This window comes from Falco biarmicus, chromosome 7, assembly GCF_023638135.1.
Source record: "Falco biarmicus isolate bFalBia1 chromosome 7, bFalBia1.pri, whole genome shotgun sequence".
Classification (NCBI taxonomy): Eukaryota; Metazoa; Chordata; class Aves; order Falconiformes; family Falconidae; genus Falco; species Falco biarmicus.
Window position 1 is genome coordinate 22,449,348 of NC_079294.1, and position 17,536 is coordinate 22,466,883.

At 37.7% G+C, this 17,536-nt stretch overlaps 1 protein-coding gene across 14 annotated transcripts in view; it reads left to right on the forward strand.

The window, feature by feature from the left end:
• SIPA1L1 (signal induced proliferation associated 1 like 1) overlaps positions 1-17,536 on the forward strand; it is a 220,868-nt gene that overhangs the window by 145,181 nt on the left and 58,151 nt on the right. For all 14 annotated transcript variants that reach the window (XM_056345567.1, XM_056345566.1, XM_056345580.1 and 11 more), the window contains 3 exons: positions 6,217-6,347; positions 6,979-7,167; positions 14,497-14,671. In XM_056345567.1, coding sequence (XP_056201542.1) covers positions 6,217-6,347; positions 6,979-7,167; positions 14,497-14,671 — 495 coding nt within the window. The remainder of the gene's footprint in view (positions 1-6,216; positions 6,348-6,978; positions 7,168-14,496; positions 14,672-17,536) is intronic.

Sequence of the window (17,536 nt, forward strand, 5' to 3'; positions counted from 1 at the left end):
GAAATAAGGTTAGGCTTTGAACTAAAAGGATAACTATACATGGGAAAGACTTCCTAAAGAAAGTTCTCTGAATTTTATATGGTGGTCATGGGTTTATTGTATGTTGTTTTCCCTTCTCTTAAGTTCAATGCCTGAAAAGACAATTTCTGACCTGTTTGAGTTAAGATAACATGGTCTTTTCTGGCATTTGTTTCTTAATCTGATAGTCCCCTCTTTTAAGATGTCTCTTTGTTGGAGGAGTTTGCAGTTTGTATAGATGGAGTAGGTAGCTGGACAGAGTAAGGTTGGTTTCGATATCGGCATGCCTCTCACTTGTGCCATAATGTATATGTACTTTCAGCTCTTGCTGTTTGGTTGTGTTCAAGGGCAATTGTGTGATCTGGACCCTCTGGACTGAAATCAGAATATTGGCTGAAATACACAAACAAGGTTGTTAATAGCAATGAAAGTATTTTAAAGGGTGCTGATACTGGGCAAAATTTTAAAAATCTGTGATTATTGAAATAAAAGATAATCTCTCTCAACATGGTGCCCTTACAATTAATCGGAGGGAAAACAGGTTGGGCTTGTTTGGAATTTTTTCTTTTCCACACAGTGGCACCAAAATGTAAGGGTGGGTGGATGGAAGGGAATATTTCAAGAAGCTACCTGTCAGTTGTTTTGGTCCTACTTTTTAGACTATTTTTTCTTTGTAAAGCATTGTAACGTTTTTTTGTCCTATGATTGTGATGAGTATAAAACTTTGCAACTAATCTAAGAAAATACATTTTGAGACAGCTGACGAACGTCAGTTTTGATAAAAAGTGTATTTTCTGACAGAAAAGAGGAACAAGTTTTTCAGGCCTTCTCACTGAAATGTAAGAAAAGATGGTTTTTTTGTGTGAGAAAGTGAGATTCTTACTTAAATACATAGCTTTCTACCCCCAAAAAAATTAATGTTGTAAGAGAGAGAGAAGCAAACCCCTTGAACTCACTGCTTCTGGACATAAAATTATGGTTCCCGGAGAAGGGATGAGTTGTCTTAGGTTAACCCAAAACTTCTAGTCCTATCTTCTGGCAAAGGCCAGCAATAGATACTGAAGGAAGAGTAAGAATAGGGCACAGTCATAGCGATACTTTCAAGGTGAACTTTGCCAGCCTCTGGAGATGCATAGAGAATGGATTTCTTAACCTGGTGATAGTATCTTTTTGGCATTTGGCAGATATTACCTTTCTGGCATATATCCAGTTGGCTGTTACGCTGAATAAACTTCTAGCATTCACAGTACTCCAGCAGCAAGGAGTTCTGCAGCTTATCTACGTTAGTCATAAAGAACCAATTTTTACTGGCTTCCAGAATAAAAACTAGGGTCATTAGATTAAAGCAGCCTCACTGCTAGGTGAAAAAGTTTGGTTTTCTCACCTTTCCTTGCTATGTGTTATTTTATAAACTTCAACAACCATATTATTCCCCTCAATCATGTTTTGTTGCCCTTCTCTGAACCTTTTCCAGTTGAAATCAGTATTTAAAACACAAGCAAACCACAGGCTTATATTGTATCATAATGTTTTCCACTTAGAAATTCTGAATGTCTGGCCGTAATTTATCATCGAGACTTGAATTCCTTTCCCTTACATAAGTAAAAGCTTTGCCTTTTGTATTCTGGATGAAATCTTAAATATTTGTACATTTATATAACAGGTCAATTATTAGCAATAAAGTATTTTGCAAGGAGAGCCTTGTTTATTAACCTGTCTATAGCTTGATATTAAAGACTTATTTGTTACCAATAATAAAACCATAGGGGTGGAAAAACTTGGTTCCATCAGCTTGTCTAAGTGCTGCTTGGAAAAGTGTGCATATTGCTTGAGGGGGGAGCAGTCTGTTCTCCCTGTCCCCCCAGTTGTGTCTGAGAATTCCAGTTCTCATGGGGAGAACCAAGAGCATCCATTTAGCTTTGGTCATCATCAGGCAGTAGTCACAAACACGGTTGCCATTTAGGACAGATTTCAATTACTGGCTTAGAATGAAAGACTTGTCTAAGAAGTGGTTTTCTGAGCTGGTTTTGTAACAAATAAGCTGTTTGCCAGCTTTCCTTTTACTATTGGCAGCCAGTAAAAAATCCCCTTTGCTCTTATGCTTTAAATTGCTGCATATTCTATCCCCAAATCAGTACCTTTCATGTATGTGGCTAGATATACAGAAAATTTACAGTTAGTCTGGTCATGAGCAAGTCTTAAGACATTGTGGGACGCAGCTCTAAAAATGCTGCCCTTTTGTTTCCAGAGAACTGCTGGCCAGAGTGCTCCAGTGCTGAAAGTGCAGTGGTAAAATTAGAGGAAAATGCTTGATGCAGAATTTCATTCTGAGGTTAAATGTTTGGGATTTTTACTTCTAGTCTGATTATACAAAATATATCAGTTGAACATGATATCCAAAAGTAAATATGACAAGAGCACAAAAGAACCTCCCCACTCAAAATCAAGTGCATTTACTTGGATTTCCTTTGCAAGGGAAACTCATAAATATCTGCCAGCAAAATGAGTATTTTCACTTAGGTTCTTTCACTGGAAGTATCAGTGGAATTATATCCTAAATGTTTCACTAGTTTTAAAAGTATGTTTAATCTGTTTTAATGGCCAGGTACAAGCAATCATTGGTTTTTTTCGGCGTGGATTTATAAATGAATTTCTGGCTGGTTCTCTCCTGAATGCGTTTTAAATAATTTTTCAACAGTAGTTTAAAATGAAATGTCAGGCTTGAGGAGTGTTGCTTTCAGTGATGTTCTGTGTGGGGTGGAAGTAAAAGCTATCTTCTGTGTTGTTCATGTTTGGCATAAAATTCTTGAATTATAGTTGTGAAGTAGTGTGGTAGGTTGACCTTGGTTGGATGCCAGGTGCCCACAAAACTTGTGGGTCAAGATAACAAAGCAATAGCAAAAGTCACATGTGTGCGTGGATGCAGAGGAAAACAAAAGATGTTATTCCCCACTTCCCATCAACAGGCGATGTTCACCCACTTCCCAGGAAGCAGGGCTTCAGTGTGCGTAGCGGGTGCTCCAGAAGACAAATGTCATAAATAACAAATGTCGCCCCCCACCCCCCTTGGTTTTATATCTGAGCAGATGTCGTATGGTATGGAATATCCCTTGGGTCTGTTTGGGTCAGCTGTCCTGGCTCTGTCCCCTCCCAAGACCCTGCCCACCCCCAGCCTGCTGGTGATGGGGGGATGTTGGAGAGCCAGCCTTGGTGTTGTGCGAGCGCTGCTCAGCAGCAGCCAAACGCTGGTGTGTTAGCAGCACCCTTCTGGCTACCAGTACAAGCACAGCACTGGGAGGGCTGCTGTGGGGCTCAGCCAGAGCCAACTGTTTTTACAGTAAAACTCCTAATTAACTATGTTTAGATTGGATATTAAGCTTTGTGCACATAAATTCTGCTACTGCTTTTTTTTGCTACAGGAAAGAGAAAATGGCTGGATATCAGCAAATTCAGGATGGAGTAGAAAATCAGGTGGAGATGCAAGAAACTGTACCACAGGGAGAAGTAGTCCAATATGAGGGTTTATACTGTAGCTTGCAGAATGAATACAGAGGCAGGGTAGAGGAGGAGAAAGAGAATAAAAATGAAGGTAGAGAATGAATAATCCTGTAGTAAATGTGACTAGAAGAGAGGACTGAGGAGATGCATAGGAGAGCAAGATCACTTGCCCGGTGTAGAGTGAAGGGAAAGAGGATAAAAGACATTTCTTATTAGCAGAGAAGTGTAAAATTCCACAACTGCTTTGTGCATTTTTCAAAAGAAATAGGTGTTAGATAAAAAGCTTAATCAAATGATACAGAATTGTATGTCTGTATTCATGCAGCTTCAAACCAGCCTTCCTAGATGTGTTTTCAAGATACGAAATAGTTTCTCCTGAGAAAACTCTCTATCTGAATTGCAGGCTAGGCTGGTTACAACATACACAAATTTTATCATCTGTGCAGTTATCAGTACAGAAAACTAATGTTATTTTTTGTCTCTTCTAGTATGTGTTATAATGGAAAATTTTAAAGAAAAAAATGTTGGTATAAGCAGAGGTACGTCAATGTTTTTAAGTCATTAGGCAGTTTGGTGTGGAGATGGCCAAGCCATGTCAGGTTTTGGAAGCTGCATAATATGCTGATAGAAAATTGATCCATGTTCTCAATGACTGTGCTTCTGCATTGTCCATCTCTGCCATAAACTTTCTGGTGAGCTGTAAGCATCCTGAAAAAAGCAAGTTAATTACTGGAGAAAAAAGAATAGCTAGTGTGCTAATAAGATAGCTTGGGTTTTTAAACAACAGAGGACCTCTGTGGCGTTTAGTAGGCTCATATCAGTGGAGTAGTATAAAGATATAATTAGGCTTATGTGGATGGCCTAATCTATTCATAATTTCCCCACTTATGACTAATTCAGTCACCCAGAACATACACCAATATTTACAGGATATTCCACAAGATGTTAAAAGAATTTTGAATCTTAATTACCTCTGTGCAGGGTATTGGCTTTTGATGACTTGCAGAGGAATTTGGTGAAAGCAAGCTTTATAGTGCTGCGAGCATATTACTTTTGTCTTGCATGCTCTGAAATCTTAAATGGAAGACACTGAGGAGGGGGTAAAAAAAATAGCAGATACAGGGGAATAGAACAGAGCCACCCAGGGCTTAAAGGGGTGGACAGCTGTGTGAAAACAAAGGTGTAATTCTAGGGCACAAGTAAGTTCATACAGAGAGGGCACCTACTTGAAAAGCATTTAATGTATTGACAGAAAGTATAGCAAGAACCAATACATATAATTTAAAAAAGAAATAGATTAAAAGATGAAGCACTCAAATTTTCAACACCACAAGTGATTATTCATTGGAGAAATGACTGCCATTCACTTTGGATGGTGTGTATTTCAATATCTATTTTTGGTATCTTTAAAGATGCAGTTATTTATGATATTAAAATAAGTTACATTCTATTTCTAGAGCAGAATAGCTCATATTAGACTGCTCTTAAATTCCTGTTTTAAAGTTTTAAGAATAACAAGTAATCTGTATATAGAAGTTCAGGCAGTGTGGTTATGTTTCCTTTCAGGGCAGTTAGATCTGTGTCTCATTCAACTGAATTTCACATTTCTTCTTTGAATTGTTGAATTTTCAGATAGCTCTTTCTATTTTCGTGTATGTATAAATTAAGTCATGCATGCAGCATACGGAAAGTAATGACATAGGACTTTTCTTGTACAATGCTTCTATTTTTTGACAGTTTGTCTTAAATTTTTCTTTCAGATATTGTACATTTAAATTCGATTGTCACTTGAGCTATGTGCAACTTTGTGTTGCTGCATTCATAGTGATATGTCTGTCATTAGTCAAGATGTGAGCATTATGAACCAAGGCTCAGTAGAAGAGCCTTCAACACCAATCTCTTGAATTGTTGAACTTTATTTTTAAATGGACTTTTCTAATATTTGGGGTTTTTTCATTTACAGCTTGGCTTTATATGTGTGTAGTTAAACTAATATAAAAATGTATTTTAAATAATCTACTGTTCAGGTAGAGAGTAATTTCTCCAGCCCTGTACTCTCCTTTCTGCCACCTCAGCTAGGCTAGTTTTAAACTCAACTCTTAGCACATCAAGTTTATTCTTAAGGTTGTTCAGCACTTTGCTGTTAAATACTTTTGCTAGTCACTTTGTTTTTTGCACTTTATTCTGGTTTTCTGTGGTACTATGCTTTGATTTTTGGGTGGGGTTTTTTTCACTATGAACAAGTCTTTAACTTATTTTCCAGCTTCATCAGTTTTTTCCCCTTCTGTAATTGAGTAACTTATTTGACTGTTTTTTGCTTTTTCTATACATCTTTTGCTAACTACAGTTGTTTGCCACCCCCATGTTAACAGTGGTGAGTTTCCCACTTTGGTGCATTTGGCTTCCTTGTTTTTATTTTTAAGGAGGGGAAATTTGTTGTACTTATTTAGCTTAGTGTGAATGGAACATTTAGAGATAAGAGCTAATGTAAGAGGTAAATTTCAGCCTTCGTGTATAAATGAAGCTCATTAGAGAACTGAAGCTCAAGAATGAAATCCTGGTAGCGCTGAGGACATGCTCTTATTGACTCTAGTGGAGCTGACAATTTATTGTTAGTATAACAAGCATGAAAATGTAGTTGAAGTGTAAGAAGATGGATTTTCATTTGTTGGTGTTTTGGTTGTGTTTTTTTAATGCAAGAACACTGGAACTATTTTGGGGCAGATGAGAACCTCGGTCCAGTAGCTGTGAGTATAAGAAGAGAGAAACCAGAGGAAATCAAAGAAAATGGACCTCAATACAACTACCGGATCATATTCAGAACCAGTGAGGTAAGCAGTTCAGGAATGATAGTAAAAGAAGCTAGAAGTGAGCAGGCAAAAACAGGTGGCATGTGTGGGGTCTGTCTGCTTTTCAGCGTGTGTAATAGATGTCTGTTTCCCCTACATATGTATAATCCAGGAGTTTATGCTGCATGTTTTACTACATGGAATACGAGTAAGCGTATTAGTGAGTTATTTCATAACATCCAATACAGAGGAAACTGCGAAGGTTGTATTGGTTAAAGCTAGAGAAACTTAGAGGAGCTATACTGGCTAGAAGCAAGCAAAGAGGAGGGAAATTACTTCCTCTGCTTTTATATGTGACAGTGGATAGACCTGAGAAGTGTACTTTTATATTTCGAAAGGCTGTGGTAGAAATACTACTGCTAATCTTTTCCAAGTATTAGTTTCCTGTAAAACTTAAATCTGTTGAATAATTTGAAATACTCTTGTTACTGTTAGCTATCAGTGAGTGACATTTTGCATATTGGTGTCTGTTTCATGCAACATAAGTTACTTCATGTCTTCAGTCTCTATTGAGAATTGGAAAAATAGTACGTTTTGTTCCACTGCTATTGCTAATCAACCTTTTGTCAGTGCATAATTCAATATATAAGCTATTTTTGTTTTGCGTGCTTAGCTTATGACATTAAGAGGCTCTGTGCTGGAAGATGCTATCCCTTCAACTGCAAAGCATTGCACAGCCAGGGGACTTCCCCTAAAAGAAGTGCTGGAGTATGTGGTTCCTGAGCTGAATATCCATTGCCTAAGGCTGGCTTTTAACACTCCAAAAGTCACAGAACAGCTTATGAAGCTGGATGAACAAGGGGTAAGTGCAGAGTTTATAGAACGAGACAAATTGTCTTCAACTGTTAGATTACTGCCGTGAACTGCAAAATTACCTTTTAGCTTTGTGATTAGAGTCAGTCTGTTAAAATGCATCATTAAACTAAAGCTTGTCATCAGTGGGGAGAGTTATGTTGCTTGTCTTCCCTCCAAGTTTAGCAGGATATTTCGTATGTATGAAATCAAGTTCATTGCTCTAAGTAGTCTAAACTTTTAGATCAACATTATGGTAATTGTCTAATTTACCTGAAAAAACACTAAGTGATAGTTTTTCAAAGGGCGGGGTGAGAGAGGGAATTCGGGTTTTCTCATTGGTATTACAATGAGAATAGAAATCTCGCATTTTACTAAATGTTTTGTTGTAATGTTGTATTGACACAACCATTACCAGGCTGCTGCCTGTCTTTTTTTCTTCTTCTTTCCTCTTTTTTTCTGTTTCTTCTTTTCCTTCCTTGAAACAAACTGCATGATAAAATACTCTAAGCCTCTTCATACAAGTGGTTTTCAATCAGGTGATAGTCCCCTGACCTCTTAAGATGGAACTGAGGCTTGTTAGCTATACAGATTAGATTACAAAAATGTAAGTCCATAAGTGAAGTGAATTTTACGATTAAAAACTTCAACAGTGACATTTAACAGTACTGAGGCTGTCTCTTTCTCCTGGTCCTTTTTGCTTCTCATGATGAGCATTTACTGCACAGAATTAACATCTGTGGTGTTATTTCTTCTTGCTGTCAGTTTAACATTGCCATCATAAAATTGGAAAAGGTCTAATCGTTATCTGCCTCACAAGGGAGAGAATATAGCTCTTCTAAACAGGTTTATGAGTGACTATCATGATGATTTTTGTCAGCCTCCTTGTGATTTAGAGAATCCCTAAATAAATACCTACCAGAAGCAAAACTTGAGCGAAGTGCTTTGTCCTGTAGCTAGTTTCAGAACCTCATCTGTTTCACTAAGGACATGGTGCAAGAGGATGAAGGAGTGGGTAGCTGTGACTATCACAGAGCATCCAGACTAAAATGAGAATTGTTATGTGTGGTCAGCTCAAGGTGGGTGCAGCCCAATATTGTCACTGACCGTGACGAACAGTGGGTGCTTGGCTAAGATATGAGAAAAGGATGAGCATGGAGTGTTACTTTCTTAGCTCCTGAGAGCTCGTAGGCTTCCATAGGGTGCTCTGTCCTACCCCTTTACTTCACTAGTTTAATGAATCCTAGTTTAGTTAGTCATTTCTCATGTAGAAGTTATGTACTTTTGATCATGCTTTTACCTCTCAGGATTTTTTTCAGTTTGCCTCTTCTCTCCCATATATATTTTAAAAGGTCTAGTTTTTTAAAAAAGAAAATTTTTGGTTTGTATGCTTTCTTACCTCTTCACTCTGTAGTGATTACTGATAAATTATTTGCTTTGTGACTACTACTGAACACTGAAACTATATTCTCGTGAACACCTAAGGTCCTGTCCCATAGGGTATAATTCAGAGCTCATTGCTGTAGATATAAAGTTGGTATCTGTGTACCACATGGATCACTTGAACCTCAGTGCAAGTAAAGCTTGATCTGCCGTTCTTCTGCCCAGTTATCCGCTGTCAGAAGCTCCTTTGGGAGCTCTCATAGCCAGTCTTCAACTCCGATTCTGTAAAGTAATAATTCAGTAATATTAACAGACTTTGTGACTTTACTGTTCATCACCTCTATCAGATTGTTCAAATGTGTTGAATACTGTATGTCCAAGTTCAGATCTCTGTGTTAGTCTACTCATTATTTTCTCCAGCTCCTTTTTGTCTTTTAGCCAGTTACAGGTTCTAAGTGAGGTTTTTTCTGTACCCTGTCTATTTAGGGTGTTCAGGCTATTTAGCTATTTAAGCTTTTTGTAGAAGTTTTGTTAGATGTCACTTGAAAATTTAAGTATGCTCTGTATCGGCATATGCTTATTGGCTCCTGCAGAGAACTATATTACTGCCATGAGCAAACACATAGGTTAAGGGGAGATGGGTTTACTATATAGCCTGCTAAAAGGACAGAATCTTCAGATGCTTACACTGCTTGGTGTAACTATTCTCTGATGAAGTCCTAAGAAGCTGGAAGCCTGAGTGTTTTCCTGAGATGATTAGAGCATTGATTCCAAATATGAACATGTTCAGTGTTTATGATTTGTTACCTGAGCCTAAACCTAATCTGCTCTTCATCCAGTATCACAGTTGTCAGGCACTTGAAGACTCAAGTATATCTTTGAATCTCTTTCCCAAGTTTTCTGTTTTGGCACTGTAGAAAATGGCATTTAATTCAACGTGGCTCCATAAGTGAGCCTTTGGATTCAAAGATCAGTACCTTCCAGATAGGCATGTCAAGAACATGCAACCTCAATAGTGTTAATGGGAAAAATTTCACCAAAAAAAAAAAAAAAAAAAAAAAAAAAAGGCAGAAAGCTCTGTTTAAAAGTAACCCACCCACATTATTTCTACTAAATACCTAATTTGAAAAATACTTCAGCATAATTTGCTTCAAAAGTTGCTTATGTCTAAAAAATTATTAAATTATCCTTATTTCATATCCTGTATGTCATTAAGCTCCCAGAATACAGTGTATGGTATATGTTACTACTTGTCCTTAATGATTTTCAAATGTTTAAGTGATAGTTAAAATTGTATTATCTACATCAAAGTATTTTCTGTTTTTGTGGTAATGAAACAGTTTGACACTTCTAACAGAAAAAGATGAGCGCACTCTGTATTAATTAGAAGCTGCATTTTTTTATCAATTCCAAGCTAATTGAAAAAAATTGTGTAACAGCTGCTCTACTAATTAGGTACACAGAATGTTTATCACTACTTCTTGTAGAGTGTTGCACTGTTTCATTACAGCTTGAACAGGTGCCCATTTAATATAACAAAATATTTTGTAAATTTAAGAGTTAAGACTGTAAAGTGACCTTATCCTGGCTTAGCCATAAAATTTCACCCCTTCATTGAGCCAAACTTGTTTGCAACAGTTTTGATTAGGATAAGCTATCTTTTTTTATGTTTGTTTGAGGTTTTAAAGAGTTGGTTGTTTTCATGTTCAAGAATTTGCAGGTTTTTATTTTAAATTTTATCTGCTTTTGGTTTCCAGACTGCTGATATCTTTCTCTGCTATATCTTAAGAGTCATTTCAGTGTGAGACTTTTCCAGCAAAGGTTTTTGTGTGCAGTGATTAAATCATCTGTTGGTCTTGTTTATGATAAACTAAACAGATTGTACTTTTCAAGTCTTACGTATTTTCTCTGAATTTCATATCACTTTTATGGCTGAGCTCTTTTCTCTTCCAGTCTTTCAATATCTGCGTTTTACACCCAGTGTAAGAATAGGAATATTCTTCTTGACATACCCCACCAGTATAAAACTGGGGCAAGTTGTGTGTTTCTTACTTTCCCTTAGATTGCTAGTGTCATGGTAACAACTGCTGTTCTGTACATGTGACCCACATTGCTTGTCACCTAGCTGTTCTTTTATTGTCTTTATTAAAATGCATTCATTTGAATGATTCTGTGTTAAAAAGCAATCCAATTGTTCTGTAGGGCTGCACTAGCTTCCAGGCTAATTACCATCTACTAATCTTCACTTTGAATGCAGAGTTCATGGTAACTTACTTTAGATTTACTTCCAAATATGATTTAAAAATTTGAATATCAGGGCAATTACCGATTTATTCCAGTAGAAGTTTATCTTTATGGCAGTTCATCACTCACAGTAATACTGTGAAATGTCAGTTGATTTTTAATTTAATTCCGTATTTATAATACAAACTTGCTGACTGGTTAAATCCAAGATACGCTTTCTCCTGTCTTTCACTGGGTGCTAGACAAATACTTGAAGCGCACTTTTCCCACATATATAAATGTGTAAATACTTTTAGATTATTAAAATGAGGCTGCTACTTTAGGAGTTTTACCACAGCAAAATTCATCCTTTAACTCCTTTTTTTAGCTTTTACTTGGACTTAATACACTTCTAAGGACCCTAAAGAGATCAAGAAGGAGGTGTAGAGACTCTATGCCTGCCTTCTTGCAGATCCACTTTTTTTGATTCACAAATACCAGCTTGTGTTGTCCTTATGCAACTTTTTTGAAGTTCAACAAATCTAAGAACATAGCTAGAACGCATATGCAGCTCTTTGTATAGTCCTTATTTGGTTTCCTAGGCTGACACTTTCAAAGCAGTAAAGGACAGTTGTTTGGCTGCTCATGGACGCTGCGGATCCCATTTATGTTTGTGCCCTTGAAGAGACTTATTTCACCTGAATTTGAAGCTTAAATAGTTTAGGTTGTGCTTGGTGAGAATGGTTCTCGTTGTCCTAACTTAAGTAAAATTACTAGAAACTATTGTAATTAGCAGTGCAGCTAAGGCATTGTTGTCTCATGAGACAATCATATTTCCCTGGGAATGGGCAGAGAGCACATCTGAGCAGCAAACGTTGCCTGAATGGTCCAAGACAGGACCTGCTGATGATGATAAGGAAAGTGATGGCAGTTGTTCTGGCAGGAGCAGCTGCAGTGCTATCTCTCACCACCCTTCCTTTCTCTCTTCCTCTCTCCTCCCTTCCTATGTGTCAGCAGTAGCTGGTCCAGGCTCTCTGAGAACACATAGCCATGTCAGCAAAGGTGCTACGTTTGGCTGCTGTCAGGTAATAAGCTTGCAGTGAGTGGGATCATGTAGTTTACTAGCTAGGCAGAGATTGTGGAAATGTACCCACAAACCTCATCTAGCTCCTGCGATTCCTGAGAAAATTTAGATCTTAATCAGTCATCATGCAGGGTGTTTAAAAAACAAACCAACCAGTGTGTCATCCATCTATATCTGGATTGTTTTAAGCATTGTGTACGCTGACAGTTCTGAATTTTTGTATTTCTTTTAGTGAATGAGGAGTTGAAATAATAATCATAACAATAAGTTGTAATATTAATTTGCAGGTGCTCGGTATTTGTTGTACCAATAAATATTTTTGCTTCAAGTCTTAATACTTCTGTGCCCAAAATATGCAGTCTTCATTCTTAATGGTGAAGGCTTTTGGTTGTGTGTCTAGTGCTAAAAGAGCGTTTTTGTTTTATAGTTACAAAGAAAGCATTTCAATAGTTAACAATGAGAGAAAATAAAATAGAAACATTACTTCGAGGCAAAAATTGATTTATTTTTCTTTTTTTCCTTTCAATTGCAATTTTGAAAGTTGGACTGTGAATGTTTGTTTCATAAGCAGTAGACTGAGATGAGGACAGGCTGAGAGAATTGGGGTTGTTTAGCCTAGAAAAGAGAAGGCTCTGGGGAGACCTTAGAGCATCTTTCCGGTACTTAAAGGAGGCCCACAGGAAGGATGGAGAAGGGACTCTTATTAGGGAGTGCAGTGATAGGAACAAGGGGTAACGGTTTTAAACTGAAAGAGGTTTGATTTAGATTAGACATTGGGAAGTAATTCTTTACTGTGAGGGTGGTGAGGCACTGGAACAGGCTGCCCAGAGGAGCTGTGGATGTCCCATCCCTGGCAGTGTTCAAGGCCGGGCTGGACGGGGCTGTGAACAACCTGGTCTAGTGAAAGGTGTCCCTGCCCATGGCAGGGGGGTGGATCTAGATCTTTAAGGTCCCTTCCAACTTAAACGGTTCTATGATTCTATGCTGTACTCATATTTTTATCACACAAAATTTGGACATACTTAGAAGGTGCAAGCCAGGTAGTCATTGTGTCAGATGATAAAATAAGTGACATTCTGGAGGGGAGAAAAGAAACAGCCTTGAACTGTGACTCATTACATATGCCTAACTTCAAAGGGAGTGATCAAGCCAGGCTGATCTTCAGCCTTCTTTTTTCACTCCTTGTTTTCCTACTGCTAATACTTTATTCCTGTTACCATTCATCCTTGGTAGTAAGAAAAGAATACAGTAAAGCTGCAATTTACAGGTTTTTTTAAACTTTTTAAAATTTACTTTGAGACAGAGTAGGACCGCCTCTGGGGGCTTTTAAATTATCCTACCATAAATACAGTAAGCTAAAATTAAAAAAAATTCTGGTTAATCATTATGTGTGTCCTCATGATCCCAGAAAGTTCCAAAACCTTTTGTCTCATGACCTGTGATAGAAGCTTTGAGAGCAAATCACAGGCTATTCAGGTGTCTTTGCTTCCAGTGCCCTTGCAAATAACTGTGTTCACTTCCCACTAACCTATAGCCCAAACCTGTAAATCTCATGCCAGTTTCAACAGACTTTCTTGTGATTTTGCTCTGACAGACTTCCTTGGCATTTATTTAATTTCTCTGCAGAAATTTGTGTGAGAGGAATGATTTACCCTGCAATAAGTATGCATTTTTACTAGATTAATTACATGCATCAACTCTGAGGCACTCTTTTGTGCTCTGCCAGTCAGAGATCCTGCCTGTGAAGTTGGTATTGGAGATGGATGGCAGTAAATGGCTGTGGGTGCTGCTTTCTTCCCTTCTGTAACTTTTGTTTCTGTAGTCCAAATGTAAAAAGGGCACAGATGTGGTCCTTTTTGTGTGTGTGCATCGATTTGGAATTGGTGAGAACAGTTTGCAGAATTGCAATTATGGTTGGCTAAAAAGTTACTTTATTCACATCTTCAGTTTCTGCTATATTGGGAACATGAAACACCAAATTAGAGGAAAAATCGAACTACAAAGCACAAATATGTGAAGGTCTGTGCTAGTAAATATCTTTAAAGTATTACCATCATTTCTCAAATTTAGCTATTTTCTTTGTTACTGCATTTTTAAGTCCAGGAAGGCAACTGAATGGCATTGACTTTCAACTTTGATTAACAGGTGAATGCACTAATAGGTGAATAATTTTTGTCTTCTCTTTGAAGCGTGAGAATGTTGATTTTGTCACTTACTACAGAAATGAGCACATGCTGTGCCCTTCTCTTCTGTGTGGAATGTTTAGCATAGGATAGTAACCATGGTACCAGCCTAAGAATGAGAATAAAGATCCTGGCATTACTCAGCCAGCACTTTCCGTGTGTCTTGATTTAAGACATTCACCATTTGTAAGCTGCAGTGTTGTACTCCTGAAAGTAAGGAACATGAATGCTTGTTTCATGTCAGAAAGCATTTTGATACCTTCAAATGAAATATGCCATCCTCAAGGCCATTGCGGTGGAAAACAGTGAGAGTATTTGGAACCAGACTAACATTTGAAATTAGACAGATACTTAGGTATTTTTTTCTTTGTGAATTATGGGTTTAGTAAAAAATGTGAAGCTAATTTAGTGAATAAGTTGCTGCATCACTCGGGGTACATATATTTTAATATTTTTCCCTTTGCAGTTAAGTTACCAACTGAAGGTGGGTATCATGTACTGCAAAGCTGGGCAAAGCACAGAGGAAGAAATGTATAATAATGAATCAGCAGGTCCAGCCTTTGAAGAGTTTCTTCAGCTGTTGGGAGAACGTGTTCGACTCAAGGGGTTTGAAAAGTATCGTGCTCAGCTGGATACGAAGAGTAAGGCTTTTTCATTTTTTTTCCCTTAAGCAGACAAAATGCATCATATGGTTGCTAACTGACTTTGTATACAGAGTTCTTAAAAATAACCTCTTTGCTATAGGAAGTTGCTCAGTATTAGAAGTGAAAGCAGAGCCAGTATGTAATTTGACCTATACAGTCTTTTAGCTCTAAGTATTGGCTATTTGTACTAATTTGGTATGAAATTACCACTAATGCAGTGACAAGAAACCGGTAACTGGAACAATTATTGGTGTTGAAAATGCATCATCAATGTGTTGTCTAAAGAGTAATCAGTACAGTTGATATGTCATAATTCTTTTTAATGCTATGCTAATACTGTCATCAAAAAATGTTGGAACCTGTCTATGTCGCTCCACCTAGACAAGTTGATCTATTGCTTTTCTGCCATGTCAGCTGCATTTGGTTTTTCTTTTAGGCAGTTTTTTTGGTTTTTGTTTTGTCTTACACCTTCTATCAAATGTATTCCTCCCTCTGATTTTTTTTCCTTTGAGTTACGGAGAATAAACTGGATTTGGCAGTTACATTATCAGCTTTAGCTGCAAAACATATTGCAACAAAAATGCAGTGGAAGGATGATCTTGGGTGACAGTATCTATAAAAGAAACTCCCTACTTTTGGAATCAAGCTTGTGAAATACCTGTTTATATTCCGTTTGTAAATCTGCTTAAAATTACTCAGGGAAATTTTGGCCTGTCTTTGAGTATTAAACTAACTAGCTCCTATGGAAATCTTTTGCTATTCTACTCGCTTGCAGTAAAGGAAATGAAATGTGGAGTTGATTCATGAAAGCTGAAAAGCATTCATAACTTGAGCGCAGCAAAAACTGTGCTCTTATCACAGGTCTCCTGTCACAAAAACAGTAACTTGCTGTGCTTTAGTTCTCCACCATTCTACCTTGTGTCCTTACAGGGATCATGTTCAGTCTCCTCAGGCTGTTCTTGATCAGCCTAATCATCACTCCTCAGAGGGTTATAAAACTTCCTGTGGTTTCAGCCTTAAATGAATACCCATTTCACACACATTTACCACTGAGGCTGCTTTCTTTTAGTTGCAATACTTAAATTCCCTCTAATGTATTTACTCCCTTGAGTGCATTTACATGTTAGTTTTGTCTCCTCTATGCTTTTGTGATGTTACCCTTAATAACCCAAGTCTCTCTTATTGGTATAGGAGGCATAGTTTTCTCTGCTCCTCACACCCCCGCGATATTACTTGGTAACCTTCCTCTGAATTCAAACTTGGATGAGGGCATTCTCTTTCATTTTAGTAGCTAGGATTATATGTGTGATTCCAGATGAGATCCAGGCAGTTTCTTGCTGTAACAGTTTCTTGCCTTTACTGGAAATATATTATACAATGATTCTAAGGCTGAGTTTTCCTTTTCTGCAGCTCCAAAGTATTATCAGTTATAAAAATAAGCTAGGCCAAAAATCAAATGTGTATGGAAAACAGGGAAAATATTATTTCATAGCTTCTGGTTTTCTATTGTGATCTCCTTGTTACTTTCATAGTTAAAATCCTCTCTTCCCTTTCTTCTGGTTTAGTTAAGACATCTGAAAAACAACCCCTTTTTTGGTGTCAGTCCACACACACCGGTTTCCAGTATGTGTAAATGCTGTATAAGTAAGAGTTGATTCATGTGCCCAGATACACCCATGAAAGTAGTAACTGTGTCTTCAGTACTTGGTTGAAATCTTTTTCAGCAGGATTTTCCAGTAATGTTTGGGTTCCTTTTTGTGCTTCTGAGTCAAGAAAAGAATTTTGTCAGCTTTTGGTTTTATGTACTACAGTCTAGCACCTGTTGAATGGACACATATGTACATTTTTAGTTGACTCAACCTCTCCTGAAAATGTCATCTATCTCACAGTCGCTAGGAAGTTCATGGGCATCACTTTGAAGTAATAAACATCACAGTGATCTTGCAAATTATAAGTTCAGTCATTTTACTTTATTTTCTAGTTGTAATGCATGCTTTATTTCCCTCCCCCTCACTTAGTCTTATTTCTCAAACTTAAAGGTTTTAAGAGCTGTCTTCTTGTAATGAAGGTTTTCTACTCGGTGTTGAGAGCTGACATGTCTTTTTCACATTGTTCAGTAGACCTACTGGCTCCACTCTGTATCTAAAAATACAAGAAGGCTTTACATGAGCACTTCACTGTGATCCAAGAGGTGGGGGGATATTTGTAGTGGAAGCTGCTGCTTTCATGAAGGGTTTCCTATGTTTTCTTTCAGTCAAGGTTTGCAAGCTCACATGTGTGGGACCTCATCAGCTATAACTGCTTAGGAGCTTCTAAGTTGTCTGAAATTTTTTGGGTTATGTTGTCTGCAGGCTGACTGAGGAACACATAACTATACAGCGCATATATGAATTTTTAACGAGCAGGTTTAGACAGGAGGACACGTGAATAACAGCAACGAACTTTTGTAATTGATCTTGATGGCACTATGTTTTCCTATCTGCCAGTATACAAAGCAAGGACTGGAAGTGGTGGAAGAGAAGGTGGTGTTTTGGGAGCGCAACACTAAGCTCTTTGGGGTAGCTTAATTTGGAAATCCTTATTGCATATTCTACATATAAAAGGGGGGGGGGGGGAATGCACCTTGTGGTAGGCAAAATCTAAAAACTAGAGATGGCTGCAAGAGCTGCATCTCGGGTATGGAGAATATGCCAACAGCAGAATACTGAGAGGCAGTGCATCTTAAGTAGCTACCCTGAGTAATCAACTAGTCTTTTCTGCTTTGGCCTTGTCACAGAAAAGTATGCAAAGGAGGAGGTGGTGGGTTTTACCCTGACTTAAGAGTTCTGTTGAAACAGGCAGTACAGCTAGGAAGCAAGCTTC